We start from the raw sequence: 27752 nt of genomic DNA on the forward strand, positions 1-27752 counted from the left end.
GAAAATATGAACAAATATTAATCGATTTGTCCTGATATTTCCACCTGCATGGGCTTCCTACCTCTCCTGTACAGGTTTTTCTTTACTTTTAATTTATGTACTGAATATGTATATTATAATTATTATAGTTGTACCTATATTTATATATAAAATAGATACAAGTATGTCTTGTACGTGAATGTCACTGAGTACATATGATGTCTTTTATTACAGTTTTTAATGTGCAAGCAAATAAAAATAAAACTGAATAAAAAAAGATGAATAATTGTCATATTTCAACTTGTATAAGTAATAATTTTTCCACTGGCTGCAGGTTAACTGTCATAGACACTGAAGGAAGACAAAGAGGCTGCAGGTTAAACTCTAAAGAATTTCTCTGAAGGCCCAATATCAGTCCCAGAACAGAAATATGATCTCATTTGTTTAAACAGTGACTCTTCAACATCATAATATTATTCTTGCCTACTTGAGATCAGACAGAGGAAGATAATTGTGTTAGCACTTATAACCACTGACTGTGCACAGTATCTTCCCATCATTCCTGCTCTTCATTAATCACAATCTCAATTTACCATATCCTGGAAAAATATCATCGGTGTAATAAATTCAATATGAAAAATGAAAAATTCTACTGTCAAACATTATTAAGTTCTCATCACAAAACTTATCTCACCAGTGAAAAGGATAAAAACTTAATACCAAATCCAAGCAAGACAAACTCGATCCAAAAACTCCAAAAATGGAAGTATTGTCCATAAATTACCTTACGTTCCTCATGAATAAGATCATTTGCTGTTTTTAACATTTTTGAGATAAACTAGGAGTTGAGAGCATCCTTTGATAGCACATCAGGTTAGGATGAAGTTAAGCTGCTTGAGTGTATCTCAGATTTTTTGTTTGTTCTAAATCGTCCTTCCTACGTATCTATTGGATTTTAATCTCTCCCTGTGCACAAGTAAAATGTGGCCTGATGGTATTGATAGGGGGTCACAGAGATCATAACAGAGTCATGTGGAAAAGGTATGTAATACACATCACAACTACTATATTAGAGTCACAGTTATTTGACCCAGACATGACATCTAATAGATGGAAGTAAAGAGCTGATTAACATTTGAGCCAACAGGATTACAGCAGGCACGCACATTTACTTCAACAACAACATACAAGGTTCTTTCTTAAACAAATCAAATTACCTAATTCCCTGTTCCCACACTGTTCAACAACAATGCGTTAGCTGATGTACTTTTGTACTTTTGTACAAGTTGTCGGCCTGTATTCTGTCAGTGGTGAGCAGCTAAGAATGACCAGCAGAGGTATGCGTTACAAATTATTCGTAAAGAATGAAATAACATTGTGGTAAGTTGCCTCATCTAGGCAATCATATAATCAAACCCAATTATTGAATGTTTGTTAAGAATTATTGTCGGTGCGCCTGTAAAGCTGATCCGCTGTCACACAGTACACAAGTTTACAATAATACAGGGACAAATGTATCACCTAAAACTCATCATGATTTCAAACATAGACAGACAAAAGCAGTCCCTCATTTCTAGTCAGGTACCATTGACCATCAGTGGCAGAATACATCAGGTGTGGCTAACGTCCCTGAGCTGGTTGAAAATGCTGTGTGTGCCTAACTGACTCATTTTAAAATAAGAAAACTTCATATGTCTAACAACATAATAAATAAAAGTCAGAGAACAGAGCTCACATTTGCTTTAAATACTATCCAGCTTGCACACAGTGAGGAAATACTAGGATGAGATAGTCATGATCGGGGCTTTCTTTAACATAATCTGTAACCCACAAAACAATGCAGCAATGTTGCTTTGAAAAAAGGATCACCAATAGTCCAGTAAACTGAAAGCCCATTTGTCAGACAGCCTGTTAGCCCCAAAAACAAAAGCCCACTTCTCCGAAGCCCCGCTTTTCCAGAAATATTTTTCAAACAAAAACAGGACCTTCACCCAGGAGACTGGGGTTCATGTCGCATGTTAAACCAAAAGTAAACATTGAGTTATTTTAACTTTTAAGGTACATTATGTGCATCACCGTCCATGAGTTTTTTTTTACATAAAACTTGATCTTTTCCTAAACCATTTCACAACAATAAACAAATGTCAAAGGGGCTCTCAGGCAGCCCAGTGCATACAGATGTTAAAGGGTGCCATGTGCATCTGTATGAGACACGATGAAGGCATGACAAAGAACTGCTATTTGATTTTAGTGTAACATTTAAACACTAAATTGGGCCATAACAAATGTCACAATAGAAAAAAAGAGTGGCATTTAGACTATTTTCTGCATTGTACCACATTTTATTAATGTGAAAATTACCATAGACCAAAACGACACCTCCGCATCGAGCCAATGTCAAGGCCACGCAGCCTTTTGATGGGAAGAATCGTGCTTTTACATTAAAAGAGAAACAGAAAAATGCAGAAAAAACAGATTGCATCCTTCCTGGATAGGATCCTAAGAGGAGAGCTGTCAGAATGTACATATCTCCAGAGGATTGAAACTCTTTATTTTGGCAGCAGTGGATTAAATTCCTTTTTGACGACAATAAATATGAATTACCTTCTATCATTTCAATGATGCTGAATAAGAAACCAGAAACAACTGTATTAATGACCAAAGCTTTCACACTTTCACACATAAGATACATGATTATTCTCTCTCAGTTTGGTAAATAGCTAATTGATCCTGGTGAGATGGCTAGCTCTGGTGGAGTATGGGTAGTTTTATCCAATTTTGCTTAAATTTGAAAGTCTATTTAGGTTTTTTAAGTGGATCGACGTTTTGCTCTGACATTTTAACAGTGTTAAGTTAGCTGCGCCCACGCTCCTTGAATCCTGAGTTGTGTGTGTTGCCAGGTTGCGCTTACAGATGGGATGAAATTGTATGTAGTGTGTAAATTGCGTTTCATAGACAATCTGGTAACTTCTGGGCGACATCAGACAAACATACAAAACCTGGATCTGTATATGACGATTGTTCATAATAATGTTGAGAGCACAGGAGAGACAACATAACAGGAGGCTGCTGGGAGATGGCCTTGAAATTAGGGAGAAACCTGGAAAAATTGTTGGTGTTGGCAGGTCTGATTGACGCACTTGGACAGGGGAAGACTAAAGGGGCACCACGGCTGACCAATTAACCTTAATTTAGCAAGATATCGCAAATTCCCAGCAAGGTTACAACAAAATAACTATCACACATGTCCATAAAACAAAGTTAACGCATACAAATTGTATGGACATGTATAAAATCTTTGGTTTTCTATCCCCAAACAGGAGCGTGGTCAACCGTATGTGCCGGTCTGGTCTATTGTGTAACTATTACTGTAACTGATGACGCAAAATGTTAAGATAAATAAATCCGAATTTACTGCTTTGAGTTAACTAGTGAGTAGTGAATAGGTGAACATGCGTTGAAGAGCAGCACAACTGGTAACTGTGCCGACAAACTGTATCTCTCTTGGTCCATTTACACTACCTTTTGGTGAGTCGGGGCTGGGTGTGAACAGACAAACATGAGGAAGAATTATGACAGAGGATGTAGGTGTGTGATGCTGTCAGATGAGAAGATACAAGGAGAGTAAGAGAGTATACCAGCTGTTTGCGGTTTTCTTTCAGGCAGAGTCCCAGAAGGCCCAGGAACGATCCGAGGGTAAGCTGCAGAGAACATGATACAATAAACAAAAGAGAAATATGGTTCATTTTCACGGGAACTGTGACACTGTTATGATTTGGTCCTATTCCAAGTAAAGAAAAGCCAACATTAGTACTTAACAGTTATGAAAAGAGCTCTTGGGGTAAAAGCATACAGTGTGTTTTATGTTACTTGCTGTTGCAAAAGGTCGAAAGATATAAAAATGAATGATGGCTCTGTAACTGCACGACTCAAAGTCTCACCACAGATACAGTATATCCAGAAACTGATTTAGGAGAAATTGGACGCTACTGTACTTCTTCTGGACCCATTATGTTTGTCCAGTTTCAAACTTGGAAGAAAAGCTGTCAGCCAAGCGCCTGTCTAAACACTTTGGGAAGTGCTCATGTGGACTGTCGATCATTAATGTCACAGCCTATCTAAAAGCATGTCTGTCTCAAGCAGACGATAAAGGAAGACCACAATTACCCCTTTTGAGGGCCGGTTTGGAGTCAGTTCTTTGCTTTACGTCAGGGGTGTATGAGGGGGCACGTTGTATGTATTTGTATGTATTTATTAGCTGTTCAGCGAGCTACTAATTTACACAACATAAGTTAGATGTTATGAATTAAACATCAATGTGAAGTTCAATGTTCATTCCATTGACGTTTGCAAGTTGAACCAACCCTAAACTGACACTCCACACCAGCCCAGATTTAGCACTAGGCTTGTGTTGGTGGAAAGGGGGTAAATCAGCAAAGCAAGACTAACATATTGCAGCCTCATGATGGATTATCACACACTGGAGGATGTTTTCTTATGCTGTAAAAAGTATTTCCTTATTTCCTGGTAGCTTATCATATCAATCTGCCATCTCACTGAATAAATCATGGTGGGGAATTATCGAGGGACAAATAACAACTTACAATCACCCCAGAGGTGTAGCCAGACACATTCAGGCTCTCTGTTCGGGTTGTGGTGTAGACTCCCAGCAGCACCAGCAGCAGGGACAGACTGAGCATGCCCAGTACGAGCCACAGCGCTCTCCTGACCCTTACCGTCATCTCTGCAAGCCACAGAGGACAGACAAACCCTCAGTCATGTTATGTTATATGGCACAGTGCAGGACACATTTAACACAATAAACTAGGCTGCTTGTTAGCTGTGAGCCTATTGGCAGCTATCTACCTGCATACAGTACGTGTAGTTTCATTAGAAGGTCAACAAACCTAATTTAAACCTGATTTTATTTACTTCATTTAATCAAAAAAACAAGGATCCAAACCTTATATCTTCATCTTGTTGCTTTCAAATGCCAAGTTCAAATCTCAGTATTGAAGAAGTCTCTACTTAATACTTGGGTAATTGTTGTGGACTGCTCACTGTATTCATTACATGCCCTTCAAGAAGGTTGCTGCTGGCAAACATATGTATCCAATTTTAAATACATTTGAAAACAACCAACCAATGTCTATTAAAACCACAGTATTTCCCCCCCTGTCTTCTTCATTTTCTAACATTCACTCAAATCTATCAGCAGAGTTACCACCAGAGTTATTTGTCTTGACTGTAGAAAGAAAAAGCCACATGCACATATGCAAACATATGGACGTATGCAAACTCCACCAACTCAAAGCTGTGGTCCTTAACCTAACGGCCTCTGATACACTGCACCTACAATGGCTGTTTTTATTAGGTATGTTGTTTTTAATAAAGCTTTAATAACACTGAAAACCTCAAAACGTGAACACATTTGCTGTCTTTATTGTCTGTGTTGTTGTTTACTAAAGGTCATGATTACAGTTGTAAATAATCCAACCCTGAAATACCCTAAAACTGGTACTGGTCATCCTAATTTTAGAGAGAAAAAACATCAAAGTACACAACTCCATATCTATTCTAGTTAAATTGTCAAAGATAGAGGCAGACATACAAAATACATAATCAATGATGACATTTGAGATTTTGTAATGAACTAAAAGTGTGTACCTCAAACCAGAACATATGTTGTATACACTGTAAAATTAATGGCTATTTGCCAGTCTCTGTCAGAGAGTTTTTATTAGTTTATTAGTTTAAAAAACCTCTCTTCAGGAGCCTGAACTGAGTATCCCACTGCTACATATGAAACGACTTTTATTGTTGCTGGCTGAGAAGTGTAAGTAAATCTGTCAACTGCAACTGCATGTGAAATGAGCCGTGTACCATCCTAAACACACATTTATCTGGGCTACAGTATCAGCCTACTGAAAAGTGAAGTGAAGTTAGTCACTGTGAGATCATTAGCCCACAAGAAGATTTAAATCCAACACGTAAAGAATAATATAGTAATTCAGGTAAAACATATATTTAATGCAGCTCTGTCACTGTCCCAGGTACATGACCACATCACCATCCCCACTCCCAGTGAGTTACCTGTTGCTCTGCTCTTTGGCACTGGTTTGTCTTTGCCCGTCGCTCCCTGGATCCTTGCAGTCATGATAGATCCTCTCCTGTGAAATTTCCCTCTGACAGCTTCACAAGTCTGGGACCAGTTCAGGTTTCAGGTCAGGCTTACAAATCTTCTCTCAAAGCTCGGCCAGTCCGGAGTGTCACAGGCATCTACTATGTGGATGCAGGTCTCCTTCAGTGCAGCTCTGTGTGCAGAGTGTGTGCTCTGGCCTCTGCTGCATTCAAGGGCGGTCGGAAATGTGCCTATCTACTGCTGTCAAAACACTTGAGGATATACAATAGCAGGCGTTCTTTTCAAAAGATCGACATTCGACCCTGTTTGTTGTAAATCAAATTGTCATGGGCTTCATGTGCTGCTGCAGCAGGATGAGGAGGTGGGATATGCTGTACATGAACACATCTCCTCTTCAAAACAGATGTTCGTCAGTTTATCTGTAGGTAGGGCCCATGGAGGCGGGGCTCCATTCATTCTTATAAAAGCTGCTTAGTGGCGCATGAAGCCAAAAACAAAGTTCGACTTCCTGGTACATCATGTGGCCCATAGAGCACACTGAAAACTCTGGTTGGGCTAACTTAAATGGGGATAAAATGATTTAATCAAGTCTGTCTTCTTGACTTTCCGAGTGTTATTGGACTGAATGGATAGAGTTCTGATAGTGAAACAAACATTTCACAGGGTTTATGACACATCCACCAGTTTACAGCTGCTTCTTTCATAATGTAATCATATGGGGAAAAGTATTTTTAGGCCAGTGTGCATAATGGGACGTTGTTATTACACAGTTGAGCCATGGCTTAGCATGGCCAAATTAACCATAAATAAGACCGGGCATAAGTCAATGAACTTAATGAATTGAGGTTGATCAGTCAGCAGAGATTAAGTTGCAGCCACAGTGACGTTTACTGATGCTACACTGTATGACTGTACTCCAGCCAGCTATCCAACAACAGACACTGCCATCAGTATCATTTAGCACACTGACAGTAAAAAATGTATCTTGTGTATCTCAAATCTCAGTGTGAAAGCCTTGGTTATTATTACAGTTGTTTCTAGTTTCTTATTCCGCCTCACTGAAACGACAGAAGCGAGTTCATATTAATTGTCATCAAAAAGGAATTTAGTCCACTTCTGCCAACATAAAGAGTTAGCATTCTCTGGAGGCTCGTACGCTGTAACAACTCTCCTTCTGGGATCCATTTCCTTCCAGGAATGATGGGATCTGGATTGGTATGTTTATTTGTTTTACAACCTGCTACACAACAGCTTTTGGGGCATTTTTCTGTTGATCTCGTTAAGTGAAAGCACGATTATTTCCCCCAAAACGTGGCATGGTCTTAGAAAAGGGCGTCCATGGAGGACAGGGGATAAAATTGGCCTCTGGGCCCCTCTTAACCCCTTGTTCCTCCCACTCTCTAGAAAATGTGTACAGTTTTTTCTATGCTACAACTGTCCTCGCTCCCATAGTGCTGTGTGGTTATTAAATACATTAATTAGAGATTATATACATTTGAGCACAGAAGTGAGTTTAAAGGTTCCTTATGTTGTGTTTTCTGGTGCATATTCCCAAACAAGTTTTAATTAAACTGGCACAGACCAGGTTCTGAGTGAGCATTTCGGGGCCCTGGAGAGATAGAGCCTCAGAAGTGCAGTTGCCTGCTTTACCTTGTCAGTATGAATAAAGGAAATGCAACAAGCATGTAAAATGAACACTGTGATGACTATTGAGCCTGTTACTTGGAGAAAGTCTGAGAGATGAGGGGGGAAACCTTTACTCAAATACTCAGAGAACATGTAATGTTGTTTATGCGCTACATGAAAACATGTTATATTTGTTTGATGTAGTGTCATGACATGGATCATGTAGGTTGTGATAAAACAACAGTTGAAATCCTGCTGCAAACTTTGAAGTTCATCTGCAGGTATATCTTCTTTAGATTTCTTGTCCTTTTTTAACTCAAACAGATGAAGACACATCATTTAAAGATAATACAACTGAATGTAAAATGTCCTCTATGTCCAGAGCAAGTACAAGAGGAAAGCTTATAAATAACTAACCTGTTTTATTTAAAAAAATATTTCCCAGAGCATCAACGATTATGCAGGCTAATAACTCTTCATATGTATTAGTGACATTTTACTTAACAGTTTACCCTTTCCTCGAAGACCACCCAGTCGTCATGGATATACATCAAATCCCAGCTGGACATAGTTACAAGAAATTATGAGCCAGGGAAATATATTGTTTAATAAATAGTTTTTATGGAGCAGACAGATAGGTTGACACGTTAAGATAAGAGGAGTTAGTTCTACTTATCCCGGTTCCAGACATCTGGATCACAGCCTATCTCACTGTGAGATTTAGTGCTTTAGTGAAGTGGTAACAGTGTGGCCCTTTAATGTGAAGAATGATTACACATTTTAAAAGTGTCATTCAAGAGGAGAAGGTGAGTAAAATCTTTGAAAAGAATTTCCCCATTGGTGATTAATAAAGTATATCTTCTTCTTCTTCTTTAAAGTATACATTCAGAACACAAAAAAATCATCCTGAAGTAGCAGTACCTTGTTATACCTTTAACACATCTTTCATGCCCTGGTGCACGCCGCTGATCCTGGGTCTGACATGTAGAGACACTGTGGGAGAGCTACACAATGATTGATAGAAAAAAAACTATATATGAGCAGTTGTATATGACATTTGCAGATGCACGTGAAAGATATAACACACCTGCAGCTCCTACTCATAAATACAGAGGGGATTTATTTGATCTGTATGCCACCCTATCAGAAGGTTAACTACTTTGAGGAGGTTCTATAGGACGGGACATTATTGGAAAGTCGGTTCAAACACGAGACAATCTGACCTCTGGTGGTAAATTCAGTGAGGAATGAGCATCCACACAGCCATAATGTACTGAAAGATGTTTGTATGTAAGTACAAGTACAGGTAGGGAGTAGCTGAACACGTTCCAATAAAAATCAGGCATAGATTAATTATTAAAGTGTTAAAATATCAACAAAAGCAGCTTTGTATATAATTCTTATTGTATTTTTCTTTTCAGAGTGAATGAGGGTTTTATATCTTTCCACTTGGTTATACACAGGGACATTTAACTATGTATGGTATTTACCCATTATAATGATTTGACTGACTTTTCAAGGGGTTATTAAATAAGAATCTAATGCAAGGAGGTTTATTTCTGATGGAAAAAGACTTACAAACAACAAACATACTTAACCATTTATAACCATTTATTTTCCTACTGAAAGTTAAAAGTGAAGGACCCTAAGTAAACGTCCAGTGTGTAACATTTAGGATTTAGAAGTCTAGCAGAAATGGAATATACTATTCATAGGTATGTTTTCATTAGTGTTTAATCACCTGAGAACTGTTATGTTTTTGTTACCTTAGAATGAGCCGTTTTATCTCCAGAGGGAGCGGGTCTTCTTCTACGGAGTCCGCCATGTTGAACCTCCGTGTTTACAGTACAGCAGAACAGAGATTCGTGTTCACAGTAGTTTCTCCTTCGTGCTTGGTTGAGTCAAGATGTTGCTAGGGATGCACTGATTGTGAAATTCTGGGCCAATATCAATGTCTAAAGGAACAAAGAACAATTTCTTCACCGCTAGATACCAATAAAGTTGAAGTAAATACTTTATCATTGCTTGTACACTGATATATTTGTTCTAAAGTCAGTTTGTATGTCATTTCCTGGTTAAGAAGGCCACAGGCATTCTAATTATTATTATATCAGGATTATTTAATGTTTAGAAAAGAGAGGTTGGCCTCTTTGGTTCGACACTTGACTGGATCATTTTTTTAAGTTCCTGCATTCAGTTGCTTTCCTCTGCATCAGTGTTTTGGTATCAGGCAATATGTCACTGTACAACTGGTACAATCTGGCTTCAAACTGGCTATTGTGTTGACAGTTAATAACAGAAGAACAGAACCTAAATCCAGGTCAAATACTACATAATGGAAAGTAAAACCTTAAATCAAAAATATTTCTATAAAAAACAAATGCAATATTTTGAAAGAACTCTCAGAATATTGCACATTTCTTTACACCAATATTTTTCTCTCAGGACTCACCAAAGAAAGTAGATTAAAAATAAATTCATCAATGTGAATAAACCTTCCAGTGTAAAGGGGATGCACCTTGTACATAGTGAACTTGAAGATTGGCCAACTACTAGTGTATTTAAATGTAAATATTATTTTAAACAGCTAACAGTAAATGGAGGAGTTCTACATGTGTGTAATCTATGTTTAGGCTATTATTTAACTGCAACCCACATATATGGTATAATAATAAAGCTGAAGTAGAAAAGGAACATGTGTTTGTCATCCATCTGCTATTTTTTTTTCTTATTTTTTTTTTCTTCTATTTTGATGTATGTTACTTTCAGTGGTTTAGTGCAGTAGTTTACACATGTAAACAGAGTATAAATCCCCTCTGATGCACATCACTCAGTAGTGGTCTGTGAGCTGAAGGATGATGAAGGAATACATTGAGTGGATGGAGTAATTAATAAAGAATAATTCATTACGTAGTTATGTCACCTCTCTGTGGGCCAGTACTGATCTGGCAAAATCTGCTCCTCTTCTGTGGTTAATGTTACATTTTATAATGATCCTTAATCCCTGAAGTGAAGCAGCACAAGTTCAGTGACACTGTGCTAATAAGTTACTACTGGGAAAGTCCCTGTTTGTTTATCCTTTGCTGGACGGGCCACTTTAAAATAATACATTTATAATTTAGAATAATAAATAAAAAAGTTTGGGCCATAAATTAAGAGTATCCCCACTTCCCCACTACACCACTGGTCAATATATAACAATATATATATATATATATATATATTGTATTTCTCATTACAGACTTCAAATGCTAGAAAACAGCGCCCTCTCTCGTCGCTATGGCGACAGGACGCCAGCTTTAAACCCAGCTAGCATTAGCGCCGCTCAGCTAGGCGTCAAGCGTCGCGTCCATTTTGTGTATCTTTATGTGCCCGGGCTAACGTTTCCTCCAGACACTGGGCAGCAGAGATGGATGACGGTGAGGAGCCGGGTTTAGTCCTCTCTCACAACACTTCTTCAGGCTCCAAGTCGGGCGGGGACAAGATGTTTTCCCTGAAGAAGTGGAACGCGGTGGCCATGTGGAGCTGGGACGTGGAGTGTGATACTTGTGCCATTTGTCGGGTACAAGTGATGGGTGAGGAACCGACGGCGTTACTGCTCATAGCTCAGCTCAGCTCAGCTCGGCTCGGCTCGGACACGGGCTGGCGTAGCTAACGTGGCTAATGTTAGCATTGAGAGCAGCAGCTCGCCTGTGAAGAGAGCCGCTGTAACTTGTTTCTCTTGCTTTCAGACGCTTGTCTCCGGTGCCAGGCGGAGAACAAACAGGAGGACTGTGTGGGTAAGATAATGTCAGCGTTTAAAAACACGTTACAGCAGCAGCAGCAGCTCTTAATCTTAATCCAGTGGAGCTAATATTAGCTGTAGCCTGTGTGTGTGTGTGTGGCAGCTGTCAAATACACAGACACAGCTAATAACAGAGGAAGAGAGGGTTTCCACTTCTGCTCGCTGAATGTAAATCAAATGGATGCAGTTAGCCTCCAGGTGTTGTGATTTACTGGATAACTGTACAACACACACTTTCTCAGGATTAATGTGGTGAAATTATTAATAAATAAGAACTGTTAATTACTTTTTTGTTTGATTGTGCAGAAGCCTGACAAAGATGGGAATGATTGTGCTTTTAGGAAAAGCATCAAATAGATCTTAAAATATGAATAAAAGTATATATTTTACAGGTAAAGTAAGTGAGTTTTATTCGCTGTTACAATAAATAAGGTTGTACGTTTTTAATACAGTCCCTCCAGGAAGCTGTGATGTTGCAATTGTGTCCAATTGCTGCAACTTTAAGGCGAAATTAACCAAACATTGTAGTTTCCTGCTCCAACCGTTGTCACCAAGCTCACTTTCTTGTTTCAAGTTGTGTCAGACTGTTGGATTTTATTCTCACTGGAACAAGTTGCCTTCAATTTTTACGTTATTATGCAGAAAATAATAAGAATAATTGGAACTAGTTTTGCTATTTTCACCTCCTGCAATTTCACAGCGAAACAAAAAGCCTAAAAACATTTGGACAATCATTTATAAAAGCTGCTGTGAAATCATTTCCCCTGAAGGGACTGATATTGTGTGTAACCTAAGCTGATGGTATTGCAGTGTGTTCCCTGTTGTTACTCATCCGCTCTTATTTTCCTCTTTCAGTTGTATGGGGAGAATGCAACCACTCCTTCCACAACTGCTGCATGTCCCTCTGGGTGAAGCAGAACAATCGCTGTCCCCTCTGCCAGCAGGACTGGGTGGTCCAGAGAATTGGCAAATAAGCCCCAACTCCAGGCTGTCTGCTTCTCAAACGACGATGCGCCCAAAAGTGGTGACAGACTTAATGATCACTGCAGCGTCCTGTGCAGAGCCACTTGACATCGACAACTGTCCTCCTACTTATGATTGCATGTTCCAGTAAGTCCTGGTGTCAAAGGAGGACGATGGACAAAATTAAAGCAGCGCAGACTCGTTGGTCACTGATTTGTTGATGTGGCTGGTGGGATCAAAGAGTCCTGAAGAGAAAGGATGAACCCCGTTGCAGTGTTTGGTCACATGTTAGCTTCATTGTCTGTGGTGGTGTTCAGCACATCTTGAATATGTGACTGTCTTTGAAAATAAAGAATTGTGTATAGCTGTAAAATATATGTATTTTTTTTTCCACTTAGTAATTTGAGTAGGTTTGTTATACAAGTGAAGTTAAGGAAAGTGCACATTTGTTTGACGAGATGGGGTTTGGTATCAGATCTAAATCTTTTTTGCTACAGATTTATTTATTCTTTAAAAGAAGTTTAAAATCCTAATTTTCACTCTTTTAGACTGATTTCTTGAACAGCTGCTTGTATTCAGACATATTATTTCTGAAGGTTAAATGTAAAAAAAAAACATTTTAATATTCTTTACATTATCAAAATGTTGTTATCGGAGCAAAAACTGAAGTAGTTTTGGCAGAAAAGCGCTTTTAAGGTTTGAGTTCATGTTTATCCCCTTTGAAACACATTTAAAATATGTAATAATAATAATAATGTAATATATAATCATTAAGAAAGGGCATCATCTTGACTTGGAGCCTTACCACTGTAACTTTCCATCAAATGAGTAACTCATAATGTGCAGTAAGTAAGTATGATCCAGTTAATTTAAAACTTATTGAACATCGTCTGTGGATCATTAAACAATTCTGAACTTAAGTCCCCTTACAACCTTGAGTACTTTGGCAGTCGAAGTGTACTACCTGGAAGGCCGCCATGCTAACCATTAGCACTTGTTATACATATATGTGACGTCTGGCTTTGTTCCAGTTGCAAGCTTAACCTGTTCAATGAGGCAGTGGTGGATTTACCTAAGTATATTTACTCATGTACAGTACTTCAGTACACATTTAATGTAAAAAAATGTAACTAAGTGGAGCCACTGTACTTTTAATATTAGTGTTTTACTGAAGTACAATGTGCTGCTAATATGTATTTTAAAGGCCCTGTCTCAAGCCTAACAACAATGATTCCTATATTCAGGTGATTATACACTAATGAAAACACAACTATAAATATTATAATTAATTTCTGCCAATATATCCTAAATGTTACACACTGGACCTTTAAGAGAGACTTTCTTTATATTTATTCATTGTGGTATTGCTAGTTTTACTTAAAAGATCTGATTAGTTAATGTGGTAAATGTGCAAAAAGTTTGATTGGCTTAATATTTATTATATACACACATTCATCTGTGTTCCCTTTGAACAGAACAGCTGAACACAGTTTGGGAATATTGGAAGTGGTGAAGACTGATCGGAGTAATTCAATTAGACATGAAGCTAATGACCGATAGGTCGCTGCTTCAAGTTGTGGGGGAAGTTAACAAGAAGCGTCTTCCAGCAAATTCCACATCAGCAGGATCTGTATTTCATTGGCATTAAACTAGTGAGGCTACAACTAACAGTTATTTTCATTATCAAATAATCTACCTGTTATTTTATTATCATTTGGTCTGTCTGAATATGTATTTTAACTAATTAACTGATCATCAAAGTTCCATTAACCCACTCACCGTTGTAGCTATAATTGGTATTAATGATAATAAAATAGAAATACCTGTTGACACTGAACTCTTCTCACTTAATAAATACTCCATTACTACATTTGTGAAGCAAAGATTTAAAACATTTCTTTGACACAACCTCAAGAACTTTTCAGCTGTAACATCTATTGCAGGGTTATTGTAATGAACTGCGATTCTTATGCGGGTATTCAAAAATGGTCTTCAGTTTAAAACCAGCATAAGAATAAAGATGAAGATGTAGTTTTCAAATATATAAATGTAAGTATTCAGTGTGCAACCTTCACTCCCCCAACAGCTCAGGAAAATGTATTTCTTAGGGTGCTTAACTAATTAGGGCTCATTTAGTAAAGTATATATATATAGCTATACAAAGCTATAATTAGCAATTACGTGTGCACACGTTGTTGCATACTGTACATATTATACACAAACAGCTCTCTCAATGTGTTTCTTTATCTCATAACAAGCTACAATCAACCATAACATGTTGAGGTCAAGATCTGCCACCTAATCATGTCGTGCTGGCAGGCCAATTACTGCACACAAGCACTTGGCATCATCTAAAAATAGACGAGCCTAAAGCCTCTTAAGTTCAAACCACATAAGTTGCTTTCTCTTACTGCCATCTACAAATAAGCGCGCAAAGACACTTAGCTACCAACAAATCCCTAAGCGGTACTCTCAATGCTCCCAGAGACGTAGCACAAGAGGTGGAGGATGTTCAAGATGTTTGGGTACTTGAGGAGCTCAGTTGTGCCTGGAATCTGCAGATGAGTGAACTATAGTGTTGTAGTGGATCAGGCCCTGGTATGTCACAGGATACATCCAGTGACCTGGTGGGCCTGGACAACCTGGTGGCCAACACCGCCTACCTCAAAGCTCAGCAGGTAGACTACGATGAGCTGAGGAAGCGGAGAGTCTCGCTGACGCTGCCAAAACCAAAGAACTCCTCTGGTCTCTTTGTGGACAGGAATTACGAGTCAGTGTGCGAGCAGCAGCCTATTGGGAGGAAGTTGTTCCAGGAATTTCTCCTGGCCTCTAACCTGCAATATGTGGCCGCTGCTGAGTTCCTAGAGGAGCTGAGTCACTGGAGATTTGCTGAAAATGAAGCCAGAGAGAAGGCCAAACAGAGCATCCTCGCTAAGTTCTGTCAACCCGGGTCCAAGAGTTTTCTCTCCTACCTCACAGGAGAGGCGGCTGAAATATGCAAGAACTTATCAAACAAGAACTTTGATGAGGGGGCGTTGGAGCAGATAAAAGAAGCAACAAGGGACTTCCTGAGGGGGAACCCTTTCTTAGAGTTCCTGAAAAGCCCCTTTTTTTATAGGTTCTTGCAGTGGAAGGAGTACGAAAAGCAGAAGATCACTAACAAATACTTTTATGAGTTCAGGACTTTGGGAAAAGGTGGCTTTGGTGAGGTAGGTGTCAGAAATACCCAGCATCTGAATAAACATGTGAATCTCAAGATTGCTTGATGGACTCGCAACTAATTGAAAAAGAAATAACATTATTTCTCTTACAAATGAAAATCTGAATTCATGAGCAATTAAACACACCCTTACTCAGTTTAATATACTAACATACTACAGTTCACCTGGTATGACCTTAGCTTACGGAGGCTAATGTTAGCTTACAATGATGATTTTCTAAACTTGCGTTAACTGTTATGTTATGTTATAACATTTATTACATAGTGGCCACTGTTCAATAAAATGTACATTTTCTTGCTTTATAAAAGGAGCAGAGACATATTTCAGGATGTCACCAACAGAGGACAACCAAGAAATAAAACTTGTCTCTGTTGCAGGTGTGTGCTGTGCAGGTGAAATATACGGGCCAGATGTACGCCTGCAAGAAGTTGAATAAGAGTCGCTTGAAAAAGAAAGGTGGAGAGAGGTTTGCCCTTCTGGAGAAGCAGATCCTGGAGAAGGTCAATAGCCTCTTCATTGTAAACCTGGCTTATGCTTATAACGACAATACCCACCTGTGCCTGGTCATGGACCTTATGAACGGAGGAGACCTCAGGTTCCATATCTATGAGTTGGGGAAGCGGGGTATCCGTATGGAGCGTGTTATTTACTACACGGCCCAGATAACCACTGGGATCCTCCACCTGCACTCTATGGACGTCGTGTACCGGGATATGAAGCCTGAGAACGTTCTGCTGGATGCTAAAGGACAGTGTCGGCTGTCAGACCTTGGATTAGCCGTGGAGCTACCAAAGGGCAAAACAATCTGCCAGAAGGTCAGTGTGGTGACCTGTCCTTGGATCGGTTGCAGTTTGTAAACACAACATTGAAAGTTGACCCCTTCCTCCCCTGGATGCTCCTCCCTAACTCACTGACACCAGAATCACATGCCAACGCATACGATCTGGATATCTGGATATGTGTGCTGTTATTGGCTGGGGGCTACACACCCAGCGTCCAAAGGTTGACACCCATACAAACATCAAAATAAGAAAATACAGGCAGAGGGAAGGGTCTCTTCAGATACAGACACCACCACACACTAGTAATGGGTCGTAAGTGATGATTGAGAGGGGTTATTTTTGTAGTCTATATGTTGTTTGCTTGCTGTCGGATATTTTTACTGTTTTGCACTCCATGGTCTATATTTGCTCTCTTTTTAACACACTGTATTTGTTCACCCACCACCACCAAGTAGCTTACCAGGAATAGATATGACGGCTCTTAGTTCTGCGCTGACAACCCTGTGTGACCCAAATTAATCTCATTAAAAGGTGTCTGACCTCCCCAGTTGGATGCTGCACCGACTGAGAGACGTATGGAAGACTTACTGAATGTGTTTGCATTAGTTGGTTAATCTTTGCTTTACTAATACCAAATATGGCCTCCTCGGGGATGTACAAGGAGACGAGGCCTCCGCTCACTGGACGGGATACAGAGTGAACAATAATGTCATTTGTCAGCTGACCGGGCTGATGGAGGGCAGTTAATGCAGCATTATTTATTTATTTATTTGTAACAGTATCTTATTGTTAGACCTCCATTTTCACATTCTTGTGTCTGTATTTTTGTCTCCATGTTTTATTATTTAATCTTGTAATTCATCATGTGGACGCAAAATAGTCTGCTGTAAATAACTGATATGAACTTTAAAAAGGTGAATTATTTACCAGACTAGATCATCCTTTCTGGATTCATCAATGTCCGTCCTACTTTGAGAAGATAGTACATCATATTGATTTTGCATCTACATAAATTTAAATATAATTTAACATCTTTTTGTGGGAGAGTCATTAGCATTTTTAAGTGACTAGCACACATATATATCTTTTTAGTTTTTTTATGTTATTTGTGAGGGACAATGTATAATATTAATGTTAAATGTTATCATTTGATGAATTGTACCAGAGTTATCTTAAAAGTTCATTTTAGTCCCTTTGCAGGTCACAACATACAGAAGGGCACTAAACGAGCTAAACCAACAGGACATAAAGACTAATACAAAGTTACACACACATCGTCTACTCTGCTACAGGTTATAGCAGTGGTTCCCGAGGCCGGGTGGTTTTGGCTTATGACAACTCAAAATAAATCAATGTCTGCATGAGACCCCCTTATCATCTAAAACCTAATTGCATTAGGTAATCTTCACGACCAGTAGACATTACTGGTCGTGACCTCTTCAGCTGAAGATTTATTGTTTGAGGGCTGAAGACATGAAATAACCTATTAATTCAGGAGGAAAGATGGATAAAAGTCTGACAAAAGACTAGAAACATGTTTTTTGTCAATCAAGACCCTCCACAACATTATTTTTTAGTACCATTCCCTTATATCTCAAAATAATACAACAGTATATCTACAATTCAATTCACCATTAATAACTCAAAGAAGCAAAACATAAAACATTAAAGATGGTTTATCCTTTATTTAACTTTTTTATGATAGGGGTATAATAAGTTTTATTATTTTTGTATTTTTTTCTTTTCTGTAGGATTAGGCCAACGTAAACAGTGGATGACATAATGAGAGCCATGAATGAGAGTGGAGGTTTTAACACATTCCTAGAAATGTTTTCCCAATTAAAGTCAATGTTAAAGTTTCACAATAAAAAGAGGTATTTTACTTTGAAACAGATACAGTGTTGATTAACAGTGTAATACAGTATTTTTAACAGGTCAAACAGGAGCAGTGTGGCTTCGTACATCTGCTATGTTTCTGAATGTACCGTCAATTTATTTCACAAACTAGTTAGCAGCTTACCATGAAGACAACTCTTGACTCTGCAACTCGTCTGCTTCTTGTCTCATTTAGTTCAGTTGATGTGCACAAAATCAATCCAGTTTAAGCTCATACACCAAATCGGACAGGCAAAACCGGAAACCAAACCCAACCCTACTCCCCTGCTCCCTTCAGCAAAAACAAAGAATACAAAACCCTCTCCCTTTTCTAACTGCCCTCCATTCTCTAATAATTTCTGTACAGTCCCTAAGCAGGTAACAACACAATAAATATGCCAGGGGGTTCACCTTTGTCCCCAGAATTTAACCTGAATATCTAAACAGATTGTGAAAACAGCAAATATTGTTGAAGTTATTCAAGTATGGAGAAGACTTAAATCTCTGTGAAGTCTCCCTCATCCCACTTTCTGTCTCCCCCCCTTCAGGCTGGTACGACTGGTTACATGGCTCCTGAAATTCTGAAGCAGGAGAACTACCGCATATCCGTGGACTGGTGGGCTCTGGGCTGCAGCATCTATGAGATGGTGGCTGCCCGTTTGCCTTTCAAAGACTTCAGAGAAAAGGTGCACAATGAGGAGGTGACACGTCGCACTCTGGAGGACGAGTGCAAGTTTGAAGACAAAAACTTTGATGATCCCACCAAAGACCTCATCAGCCGCTTTCTCAAGAAGAAGCAGCTGCATCGCCTTGGGAGCCGGTAAGTAAGCATATAAAGCATATAAAGGGATAGTTTGGGTTTTTTGAAGTGAGGTTGTATGAGCTATACAAATTCATAGTCAGTGTATAGCCTGCAGTAGGTCGGAGGTCAGTTTGGACAGGACAGGGAAGCAGAAAAACATGTTTTAGCCATGTGTTTTGTGTTTTAAAAGACCAGTGTGTAGGATTTAGTGGCATTTAGCGGGGACGTTTCGGATTGCAACTAACTGAAAACTGCTCGCGTCCATATTTGACGGCCTTCGAATGAGAATAGGCTCCATGGAAGGCGACCTACGGTGTCTGTAGATAAAAACGCAATGATTCCTATATTCAGGTGATTATCCACTATTGAAAATAAACTATGAATATTATATTCAATTTCTGCCAATAGATCCCATTAATGTTACACTCTGGACCTTTATTGTTTAAACAGAAATAGCCCAGTATGTGATTTTATTGCTTCACATTGTGATTGTGTGTAAAACCACATATATCAAGTCCATTTTTTTAAGATCTTGTCAACGTGCCCTTTTAGTTCCACAGGTTGTGAGTTTGATCCCTACTAACAGCAGCACTCAGAAAAGATAAAAGACAAAATAATGCTGAGGTACACAGTCGCTCCCAATCTGCTAATTGATAAAACCCCACTCCCTCCCTCTCTCACATCTCACTGTGATTATACCTGTATGATTAACTTCTGTTATCACCTCAAACCTTCAGCTTCAAGTTCTAAACTGCCTTTATCTCACAAAAACATAAAACAAGTTTTGAATGATAAATGTTCCACTTACTACACATGTGATGGGTTGCCTGACTTGTGAGAAGGTGTGTAGAAAGCAATGTCTTCTCAGCGGTGCAGTCAGTCAGTACCAGCTCTGCAGACACAAAGGTCCAGGGTTTGAATCCCCAGGTGCCCAGTGTGTTGATTTATTTGTATGTGTTTGCAAGTGCTTCTTGTCACAGCCTGCTTGGACCCTGATTATTGCAGCTACATTTATTAATTGTAACTGATTAGTCTACTCAGGTCGACCTAATGCAGGGATTTATATGATGAATTCACCGGTGTATTAATAAGGACAATAAGGATCCGAATGAACAGCCTCTTTCGAGAGTAGTAATCAGGTACAATTTGTGAACTTTAGTAGTAAGAACACTTTTCATTTAACCTGTTGATCTTGTTTGCTATTTCATCCCTTGTTTCAGTGGATGTTTTGATCCTTTTTGATTGCAGCTCTGTTTAGAAAAGCGCTGAATATTAAAAACTGAAGCAACTTTTAATACCCATTATGAACACTTTTATTTCCCAGTTCAATTATTCCACCTGCCTTCTGCCTTTATACCACCATGTTCAGTCTCCACTCAAGCATTAAACATCAGTTGTGTCTTTCTAATACTAGTGGTGAAGACCCACGAAGTCATCGGTTTTTCCGGAGCATCAATTTCCATCGTCTGGAGGCTGGGCTGGTGGAGCCGCCCTGGGTGCCAAAATCCAACGTGGTCTATGCCAGGAACACAGATGAGTTCAGGGACAACTCTGAGGTTGAGAACATTAAGTTTGATGCCAGGGACGTGAAATTCTTCAACGAGTTTAGCACAGGCGCAGTCTCAGTGAGGTGGCAGAAGGAGATGATCGACAGCGGAGTGTTTGACGAACTGAACGACCCCAAACTGAACGGTCATGGCTGCGAATCTGTGTGGACATCAAGGATGTGTGTCATTATGTAAGGATCTCATCGTTATGTACAACTGGACAAACAGCTATACATGAAAGTCCTCCAATTTAATTTATTCAAAGTGCCTGTAATACAAAAAGAAATACCTCACTCACCTTTTAAACAGCAACTGGATTTTCATTTAAATTTTTCTGAATGCATTTTCTTGCAAACAGTGGTGGAGGAGGAAAGTAAAATCTATTTTGTAAGTTTAAAATGAATAATTTTGTATAGGACTGCAACTAATGAGTATTTTCATTATGGATTAATCTGCTGATTATTTTCTACATTAATCGACTGATTGAAAATACGAAAATAGTGAGAAATGCCGTCACAATTACCCAGAGCCCAAAGTGACACCTTGTGCAACCAACAGCTCAAACAGCTCAAAATTACTAAAAAAATAAATCAAACTAATAAAAAAAAAACACAAAATGATCAAATTAGTTGTTAGTTGTTGTATTTAATAAACTGCGGACCGAAAAGTACTCAGTATATCCCTCTGAAATGAAGTTAAGTAGAAGAAGAAAGAAAAGTAAATGCTCAGGTAAAGTACAAGTACCTCAAATTTGTGCTTAAGTTCAGGAAATTCACTCAGTCACTTTTCACCACTGAAGAGGAATCATCTTGGAAGTTTGAGTCTGTTTCTAAAGATTTTGTCTCAGTGTTTTTGATGCTGCAGACAAACACGATGAGACATTTGTCTCAGCAGTAAAATAAAACCACAGTTTTTTTGTTTTGAGTATTGTGCCTGGATAGAAACACACACTGACAATGCACTGCAACTGCTCTATTCCTGGTGAGACAGCATATCCCAGTGCATTCATAGTTTCCATTACATCACTCAGTCATTTTGGCAGGCCTAAGTGTTTACATGTGTTTGTAAACAAGCTGCATAATGCTTGTATGTCACTGACTGGCAGCAGGATCATTATCAGTATTTGCAGTGATGTGCCACATTTGTTAGACAGACTGAAGTCTCGCACAGATTCCACAAATGCCTTTTGCTCATGTCAGCTATGCGACTTCAGTGCTGCAGAGTGATGTGAAGTCTCTCAGTAGCACGCGTTCACCACTAAGTGCCGCCAGACACCCACAAAGTTTCTTCAACCTTCCGCAGCACTCTTCATCATCCCCATTATCTCGGCTGTGCTGCTCAGGTATTTACAAGCACTGGATGACTGGTTCAGCTTTAACAAGGGGATGCAGGGAGACAAATTGTCGTGTATACATGTAGTTTTTCCGCAAAAAAAACGTTGTTAACATTGAGTGTTTGGCTTTAACAATGCAACGCCAACCCCCTTTAATACCCCCCAAATCACCCTGTGTTTACAAGCCACGCACAACCTAAGAAAGAGACTTTAAGTACTTACGACATAGCAACAACAAACTTCTATTTGGCTTTCACCGATGGTTTGTTCTCGTATCCACATATGGACTCACATCACAGACACTAATGCAGCTTTTACTTCAGAAACTATTTCTTTCAGGTATTTTGACCTTTATTTGAATATGAGCACAGAGAGGAAATGAGAGGAGATGGAGGAGTGATAACATGTGACAATGGTCCCTGGCTGCACTCAAACCATCTTCTACCTCTGGGCTACCAGGATGGTCCAGCTGTCTTATTTCTGACTCACCTGTGTTTTACTTGATGTACTGTGTAATGAAGATATTCTGTGTAATGAAGATGTACTGGGTCATGTAAACCATGTCTTCTTAGTTTGACTCATAACTCACATACAGAGCTGCATTGTCAGTGCCAATAACATTTTGTTATATTTAAATGTGATTTTATAATGATGACTAAACATTTTCTAATATTTTATGTGACATTTTTGGCTTGTAATGATTTTATATACTGTTTATAGCTTTCTTGCCTCATGCATGCAAAGCCGTTGAACTCTTTTTTAATAAACGTGATGGAAAATGCTTGAGTGAAATAAAACAATACCCTATGCTACACTGTTGTAATGATTTCTGTTAACGAATTAGTTGTCGTAGCGTGCCATTCCAGTTTAGGGGTAAAGTTATGCAGTTATTTTGATTATCCTGCTTTGTTTCTCAAATCTTCAATGCACGCATCATCTATCCTTACCTATATTCCAGCAGCAGCCGGTTTCAGTCTGAAAGAGGAAAGTGCTTGTTTCTTCAAAACGTCACAGTAACCACAGTACATTCGTAATTACAGCAACACGACGTCACCACAATATTTGATTCAAAGTGTATCATCCGTCACTCAGTGTATCACTCCAAACCCTCAGACACATTAAGGTAATGAGGGACACATAAACATGTGTTGTGCTAATTCCTGCGAGGGGGTGACCTTACAGGGCTGAGAAGTGGCTCCATTCACGCTCAACTGTCATGAGATTAGAGGGTGGTTCAGATAGAAATCCAAGACGCAACCTGATCATCGTCGGCTGTGAAGGCAGAGTGGGGAGTCCACTGTGGACGACGTGACGACAAGACAAACTCGGCAGAAGGTCTCCAGGAACATGTTTTTACCAGGCGCCTACTCTGCCAGCGGTTTAGTTCCTTACGGCGCTGTAACTGCTGCGCCTCCAACACTACACACTGCACATGCACCACAGCACACACACACTATCACACAGCACACACACCCATCACAATGCACTCGTCTAGTCATATCATTGCAATTTGGCTTCTATGGCATGCAGATCCAACCTTGCATGCCACGTTTATGCATACTTCACTGTGTTAACACTGTGATTGTGCAAGAAAAGATCACAGATATCTACATATACACTTTGACGCACACACTCTGTACACACTCTCATGTACACCAACACCACGATCTTAAAAATTCCTTGTACGAAGCGGCAATGGGTTTTAGAGATCAGCAGGCAGGGTGTATTTGGTATTGCGTTTGTTACTTGCCTGCTCTGGTTCACATCAAAGGATGTGCACACTTCAGCTGTGCCGCTGGCATCTTGGATGGTTCCACAGTGATATTGCTGCTTTTTCTTCTTTGGCTTTAAGTGTGTGCTGCATTTGTGCACACATGCATAATGTGTGGTGTGTGTTGTGTGTGTGTGTAAGGGCGTGCTTTTCCATAGATGTAAACTGGATGATTTGTGTCATAACTGCCTTTGTGTGTGCAGGGTGTGTCTACAAGTGTGTGTGTGTGTGTGTGTGGTGTGTGTGTGTGTGTGTGTCGGTATTTAGGTAGTGAAAGTGGTTAACAGTCGAGAAGAAGGCATTGTCTGTGAGGAAAGTGAAAGCAGCCATGCGGGAGATGAGATTGGGGGCGGAGAGAGGGTTTTGTCGCATTGTTGTTTTTTTCATGTAATTTTTATTTCAAAAAATTCAAATAGAAATCAAGAACCGTTAAGGAACTAGAGCGTCAGTGGTCCACGGCCCACTACCCGGTCCAGCAGAGTGTTTAGTTTTTGTGTCTAACGTTCAACTTTTTTCTAAGGCTTCATATGCTTGAATTCTTACATTTCCACAATAAGTGTTCACTCTGCACGGCGGTCAACAGAAACCGAGTGTGTGTGTGTGTGTGTCATGATGTTCTTCCCCACTGAGGCCCATGGGCAGTTTCCTGGCGCCCGCACCTCAACTCTTCACTGCCGGGCTGGACAACGTCATGGATAGGCCTGATTCCCCACACACACACCCACATACACAACATGCTTTGGAACCAGTCCAAACAGACTCTTATGCCCTCTTGTATCTTGCGCACCATGTTTGGTCCATTTACTGCAAAATCTCTGTCTGGCTGCATTCATTTTTCATGTTCAGACCTTCAGATATTTTTCTCTTTCACCAACCAAAAAAACAGAAAGTATGCTGCTGGTGGACAAAAATAATGTGTTCCAGTTTCCCTGGTATGACCGCTGTTTGTGAATGTTAATGAGTGATGTAATGTCTATCGTAACTGCCCCATGAGAACAGAAAATTGTTGTTTGCACGATTTCCTGAACCTCTTGCCTTTAATGCAGAGGAACTATTTACATTCACAGATTGTTGTACTGATCCAAGACATTTGATTTTTAGGATTAAAAATGATAAAATTGCTTTGCAGATCATTACCCAACACGCCTGGTGACTGCCCCAGGGGTCCCAGGGCTCAGGTTTAATTAATTGATTTTATAATTTTGTTGTCTTGGTCTTGTAGAGAAAACTGTGTCAATATCTGTTTTAAGATCTTAATTAGTTTGCTTATAAGGGCCTAAAATAAGAAATATTATTCTGCAAGGAGTATGGAGGTTTCTCAACATTTTCATTACCTTTAGCTAACTGTTTGACTTGCTTGCCAACCAGTTTTCACTCTCTCTCAAATGAATTGTTGCACTTCAAAACCTTTTTCACAAGAGGTATTCTGACATGAAATAGCAGGGTAAACATTCAATCAGTGATACTAATTAAGGTTCCATTCAGGTAAAACAGAGTCAAGGAGCCGCTATTGTGCATGTTGGCTCACTTTAAAGACTCTGATACACTAAATGGAACAGAACCTTAATTAGTATCATTGGTAACACCTGTGTTTATCCTACTATTTTATGCCAAAATGGCAGCTGTGAAAAAGCTCTATTGCTATCCTTCTTCTTAACTTTGACAGTTTACCCATTTCCACGATCAGCACTCGCTCTCCGCCACTTCTCTTTCCGGTCACCTGTCACTAGGAATAAAGTTCTTTCCCACAAGTAGAAAATCCCAAGGAAACAGCTTAAAGTTCAAAAAGTTACAGCATCCTGAAACCCGAGTTGGCAAGAGTGCAAAGCTTTCTGATGTTCCTCACCCCTCCACTGCAGGCTGATTGAAGATCAGCACATCAAACGAGAGCAGAGGGATATAATGATACAGAATACTGTATCGGGGAAACACTTTATAACCCTTCGTCCTGAACTGTGAAGGAAAGAAACAGTTGTGGCGCATGTGCTAATGTACTTTAATTACAGTACACCATGCTGCCTTGGGGGTCACTGACCGCGCGGGTTTTGGCATCTGTGTTTGTGTGGACATCTCTGCCTTCCCGTCAGCCTGAGCATGTGTGTGTGTGTGTGTGTGTGTGTTTCAGTAAATGACAGAAGTGTTCAGAAGCAGGTATAAAAGCAATCGATTCAACAGTGTTGGATGACGGTGACACAAAAACAGAAATATAAGCTGTGAGGTGGTATTAGTTTCTAAGAGTGTATCCAAGTTGATTTAATTAGCTGGTACTTATTGCATTTTTTGTTAGTGGTGTAATATGACTGACAGTTGGCGCGGCAGGCAGTCTGGACTGAATCCAAGTCCATCTCTGCTGTTAGTGTGTGTGTTCCCAGACGCTATAACCTGCCTCTTTTAGTCTGTCTCTGTGTGTGTGTGTGTGTGTGTGTGTGTGTTACTAAATTCACTCCTATCACACCATCCCTGGACATCTGGGGTGTGTTGAAACAGCTGCTAATGGATAAAATGATATAGACAATGCTGTTTCTGTAATAAAGAAAAGTGTAGAATGCGTGTGCTGGTTTTTGTTGTCTGTTTAACACTGAAAAGACCAACTAAAAACCAACTACTACTAATACTATGACCAAACTATGTGGTATTTCCTCACAGGTACTCCTCGTGCCATGACTCATTTGGTCCCTGTAAGCTAGCAGAAAGAGGAGGAAGAGGTATATTCAGATTCTCTAGTTTGGACTCTTAAAAGGATGCACCTTGCCCCGCTTTTCATTCATAGTAGACAGGATGTCAGTCCAAGGTCTGGAGAGCGTCCACCTTGGTGACAGAAGCCTGGCATCTCTGCTGTGTCCAGATGATGTCATGTTTATGGGTTCATAAACTGCCCCAGGTGAGGGAGAAGCAGTTGCCCTAAGTGGAAGAGTTTCTGTATGGTATCTCAGGGTAGTTTGGGTTAGAAGCATGTGAGATTTACCATCAGTTAGGTGCATTATTAAAAAAGCAGTTGAGCCACAGGCGATAGTCCACAGTGCCAAGGGTGAAAGGATGGTGAAGTGGCTAATGTATATCTAAATGTTCTATGAAGCCACCTGAAGTTAGGTGGGGAGTTGCTCACACACGAAGCACGTACTGACATATAGTCCATTCAAAATAAGTGAAATATAATTTATTGATCTATACATTCCATTCAAACTAACTTCCTGAAAAGCGATGTTGTCGGAAAACTGTTGCTCTCCGCCTTCTAACTCACACACAAGCATTTAAATCATGGACATCGCAGGAGGAGCATCGTGATCAGGTTAATATCAGGTAAGTGAACAATCTCAGTGTCCTTAAGATTATACAATCAATGTAAAAATAAGTTAATTCAAAACATCCAATTTACACGTTTTCTTATTTCAATTCACTAACTCTCATTATGTTTCCAACAGGTGGTAAGCCTGCTGGTTCCCTCTCGGTAAAAACAAGAATAATATGTTGAGTTTTTGTTTTGGCAGCTAAGACAGAGAGTGCTGTATCAGGACAGTTCTGTTATGAAATGTATGTAATCAATGTAATCAATCAATCGATCCAATTAATAACTTGCAAGCTCTGAAGAAAGACTATTGCCTGAAACGTCAGCTGTGGAATAAAGTCTACGTAAGAGGTATTTCTAAAGTGCCACTGCTTTCTTTTGCAGGTTACTGTTCTTCTTTTTGACAAACAGTTACAGGATGTCTTGTGCAGTTACAGAGCAAACCTCACCTCAAGTTTAGCTACAAAAAACAGAAAGCGTGGCTGTTCCCTGTTGAGGTCAGCAGCAGAGGTTTCCCTGCAGCATCAGTTTTGCGATCCCTGGCTGCTCTGGTCATCAGTGGAAAGGAGGGAAAGAGGGATGTATCTTGGCAAATGGAGCAGAGAGGAGAGTCCGGGGCAGATGGGCAGCGATTTAGACAC

General features: G+C 39.6%; 3 protein-coding genes across 3 annotated transcripts in view; 2 read left to right on the top strand and 1 right to left on the bottom strand.

Annotated features, from left to right (window-relative positions):
- Positions 1–6489, bottom strand: part of LOC118341833 (transmembrane protein 255B) — a 19237-nt gene extending 12748 nt beyond the window's left edge. The window contains exons 1-3 of the mRNA XM_035680232.1: positions 6073–6489; positions 4584–4723; positions 3618–3680 (exon numbers count right to left, since the gene is read on the bottom strand). Coding sequence (XP_035536125.1) covers positions 3618–3680; positions 4584–4723; positions 6073–6136 — 267 coding nt within the window. The 5' untranslated portion in view covers positions 6137–6489. The remainder of the gene's footprint in view (positions 1–3617; positions 3681–4583; positions 4724–6072) is intronic.
- A 4558-nt stretch (positions 6490–11047) lies between these two features.
- rnf7 (ring finger protein 7) lies at positions 11048–12867 on the top strand. The gene is made up of 3 exons (XM_035680617.1): positions 11048–11322; positions 11479–11526; positions 12387–12867. Exons 1-3 carry the CDS (start codon positions 11157–11159, stop codon positions 12503–12505), a joined length of 333 nt encoding a protein of 110 aa, XP_035536510.1. The 5' UTR covers positions 11048–11156; the 3' UTR covers positions 12506–12867.
- Positions 12868–15094: 2227 nt separating this feature from the next.
- grk7b (G protein-coupled receptor kinase 7b) lies at positions 15095–22740 on the top strand. Its single transcript, XM_035680439.1, has 4 exons — positions 15095–15703; positions 16093–16530; positions 18921–19192; positions 20589–22740. The coding sequence occupies exons 1-4, from the start codon at positions 15095–15097 to the stop codon at positions 20914–20916; spliced, it is 1647 nt and encodes a 548-aa protein (XP_035536332.1). The 3' UTR covers positions 20917–22740.
- The last annotated feature ends 5012 nt before the right edge of the window (positions 22741–27752 follow it).

The sequence above is a fragment of the Morone saxatilis genome, unplaced genomic scaffold (genome assembly GCF_004916995.1).
Source record: "Morone saxatilis isolate NCDOM2014 unplaced genomic scaffold, NCSU_SB_2.0 Contig8, whole genome shotgun sequence".
NCBI lineage: Eukaryota > Metazoa > Chordata > Actinopteri > Moronidae > Morone > Morone saxatilis.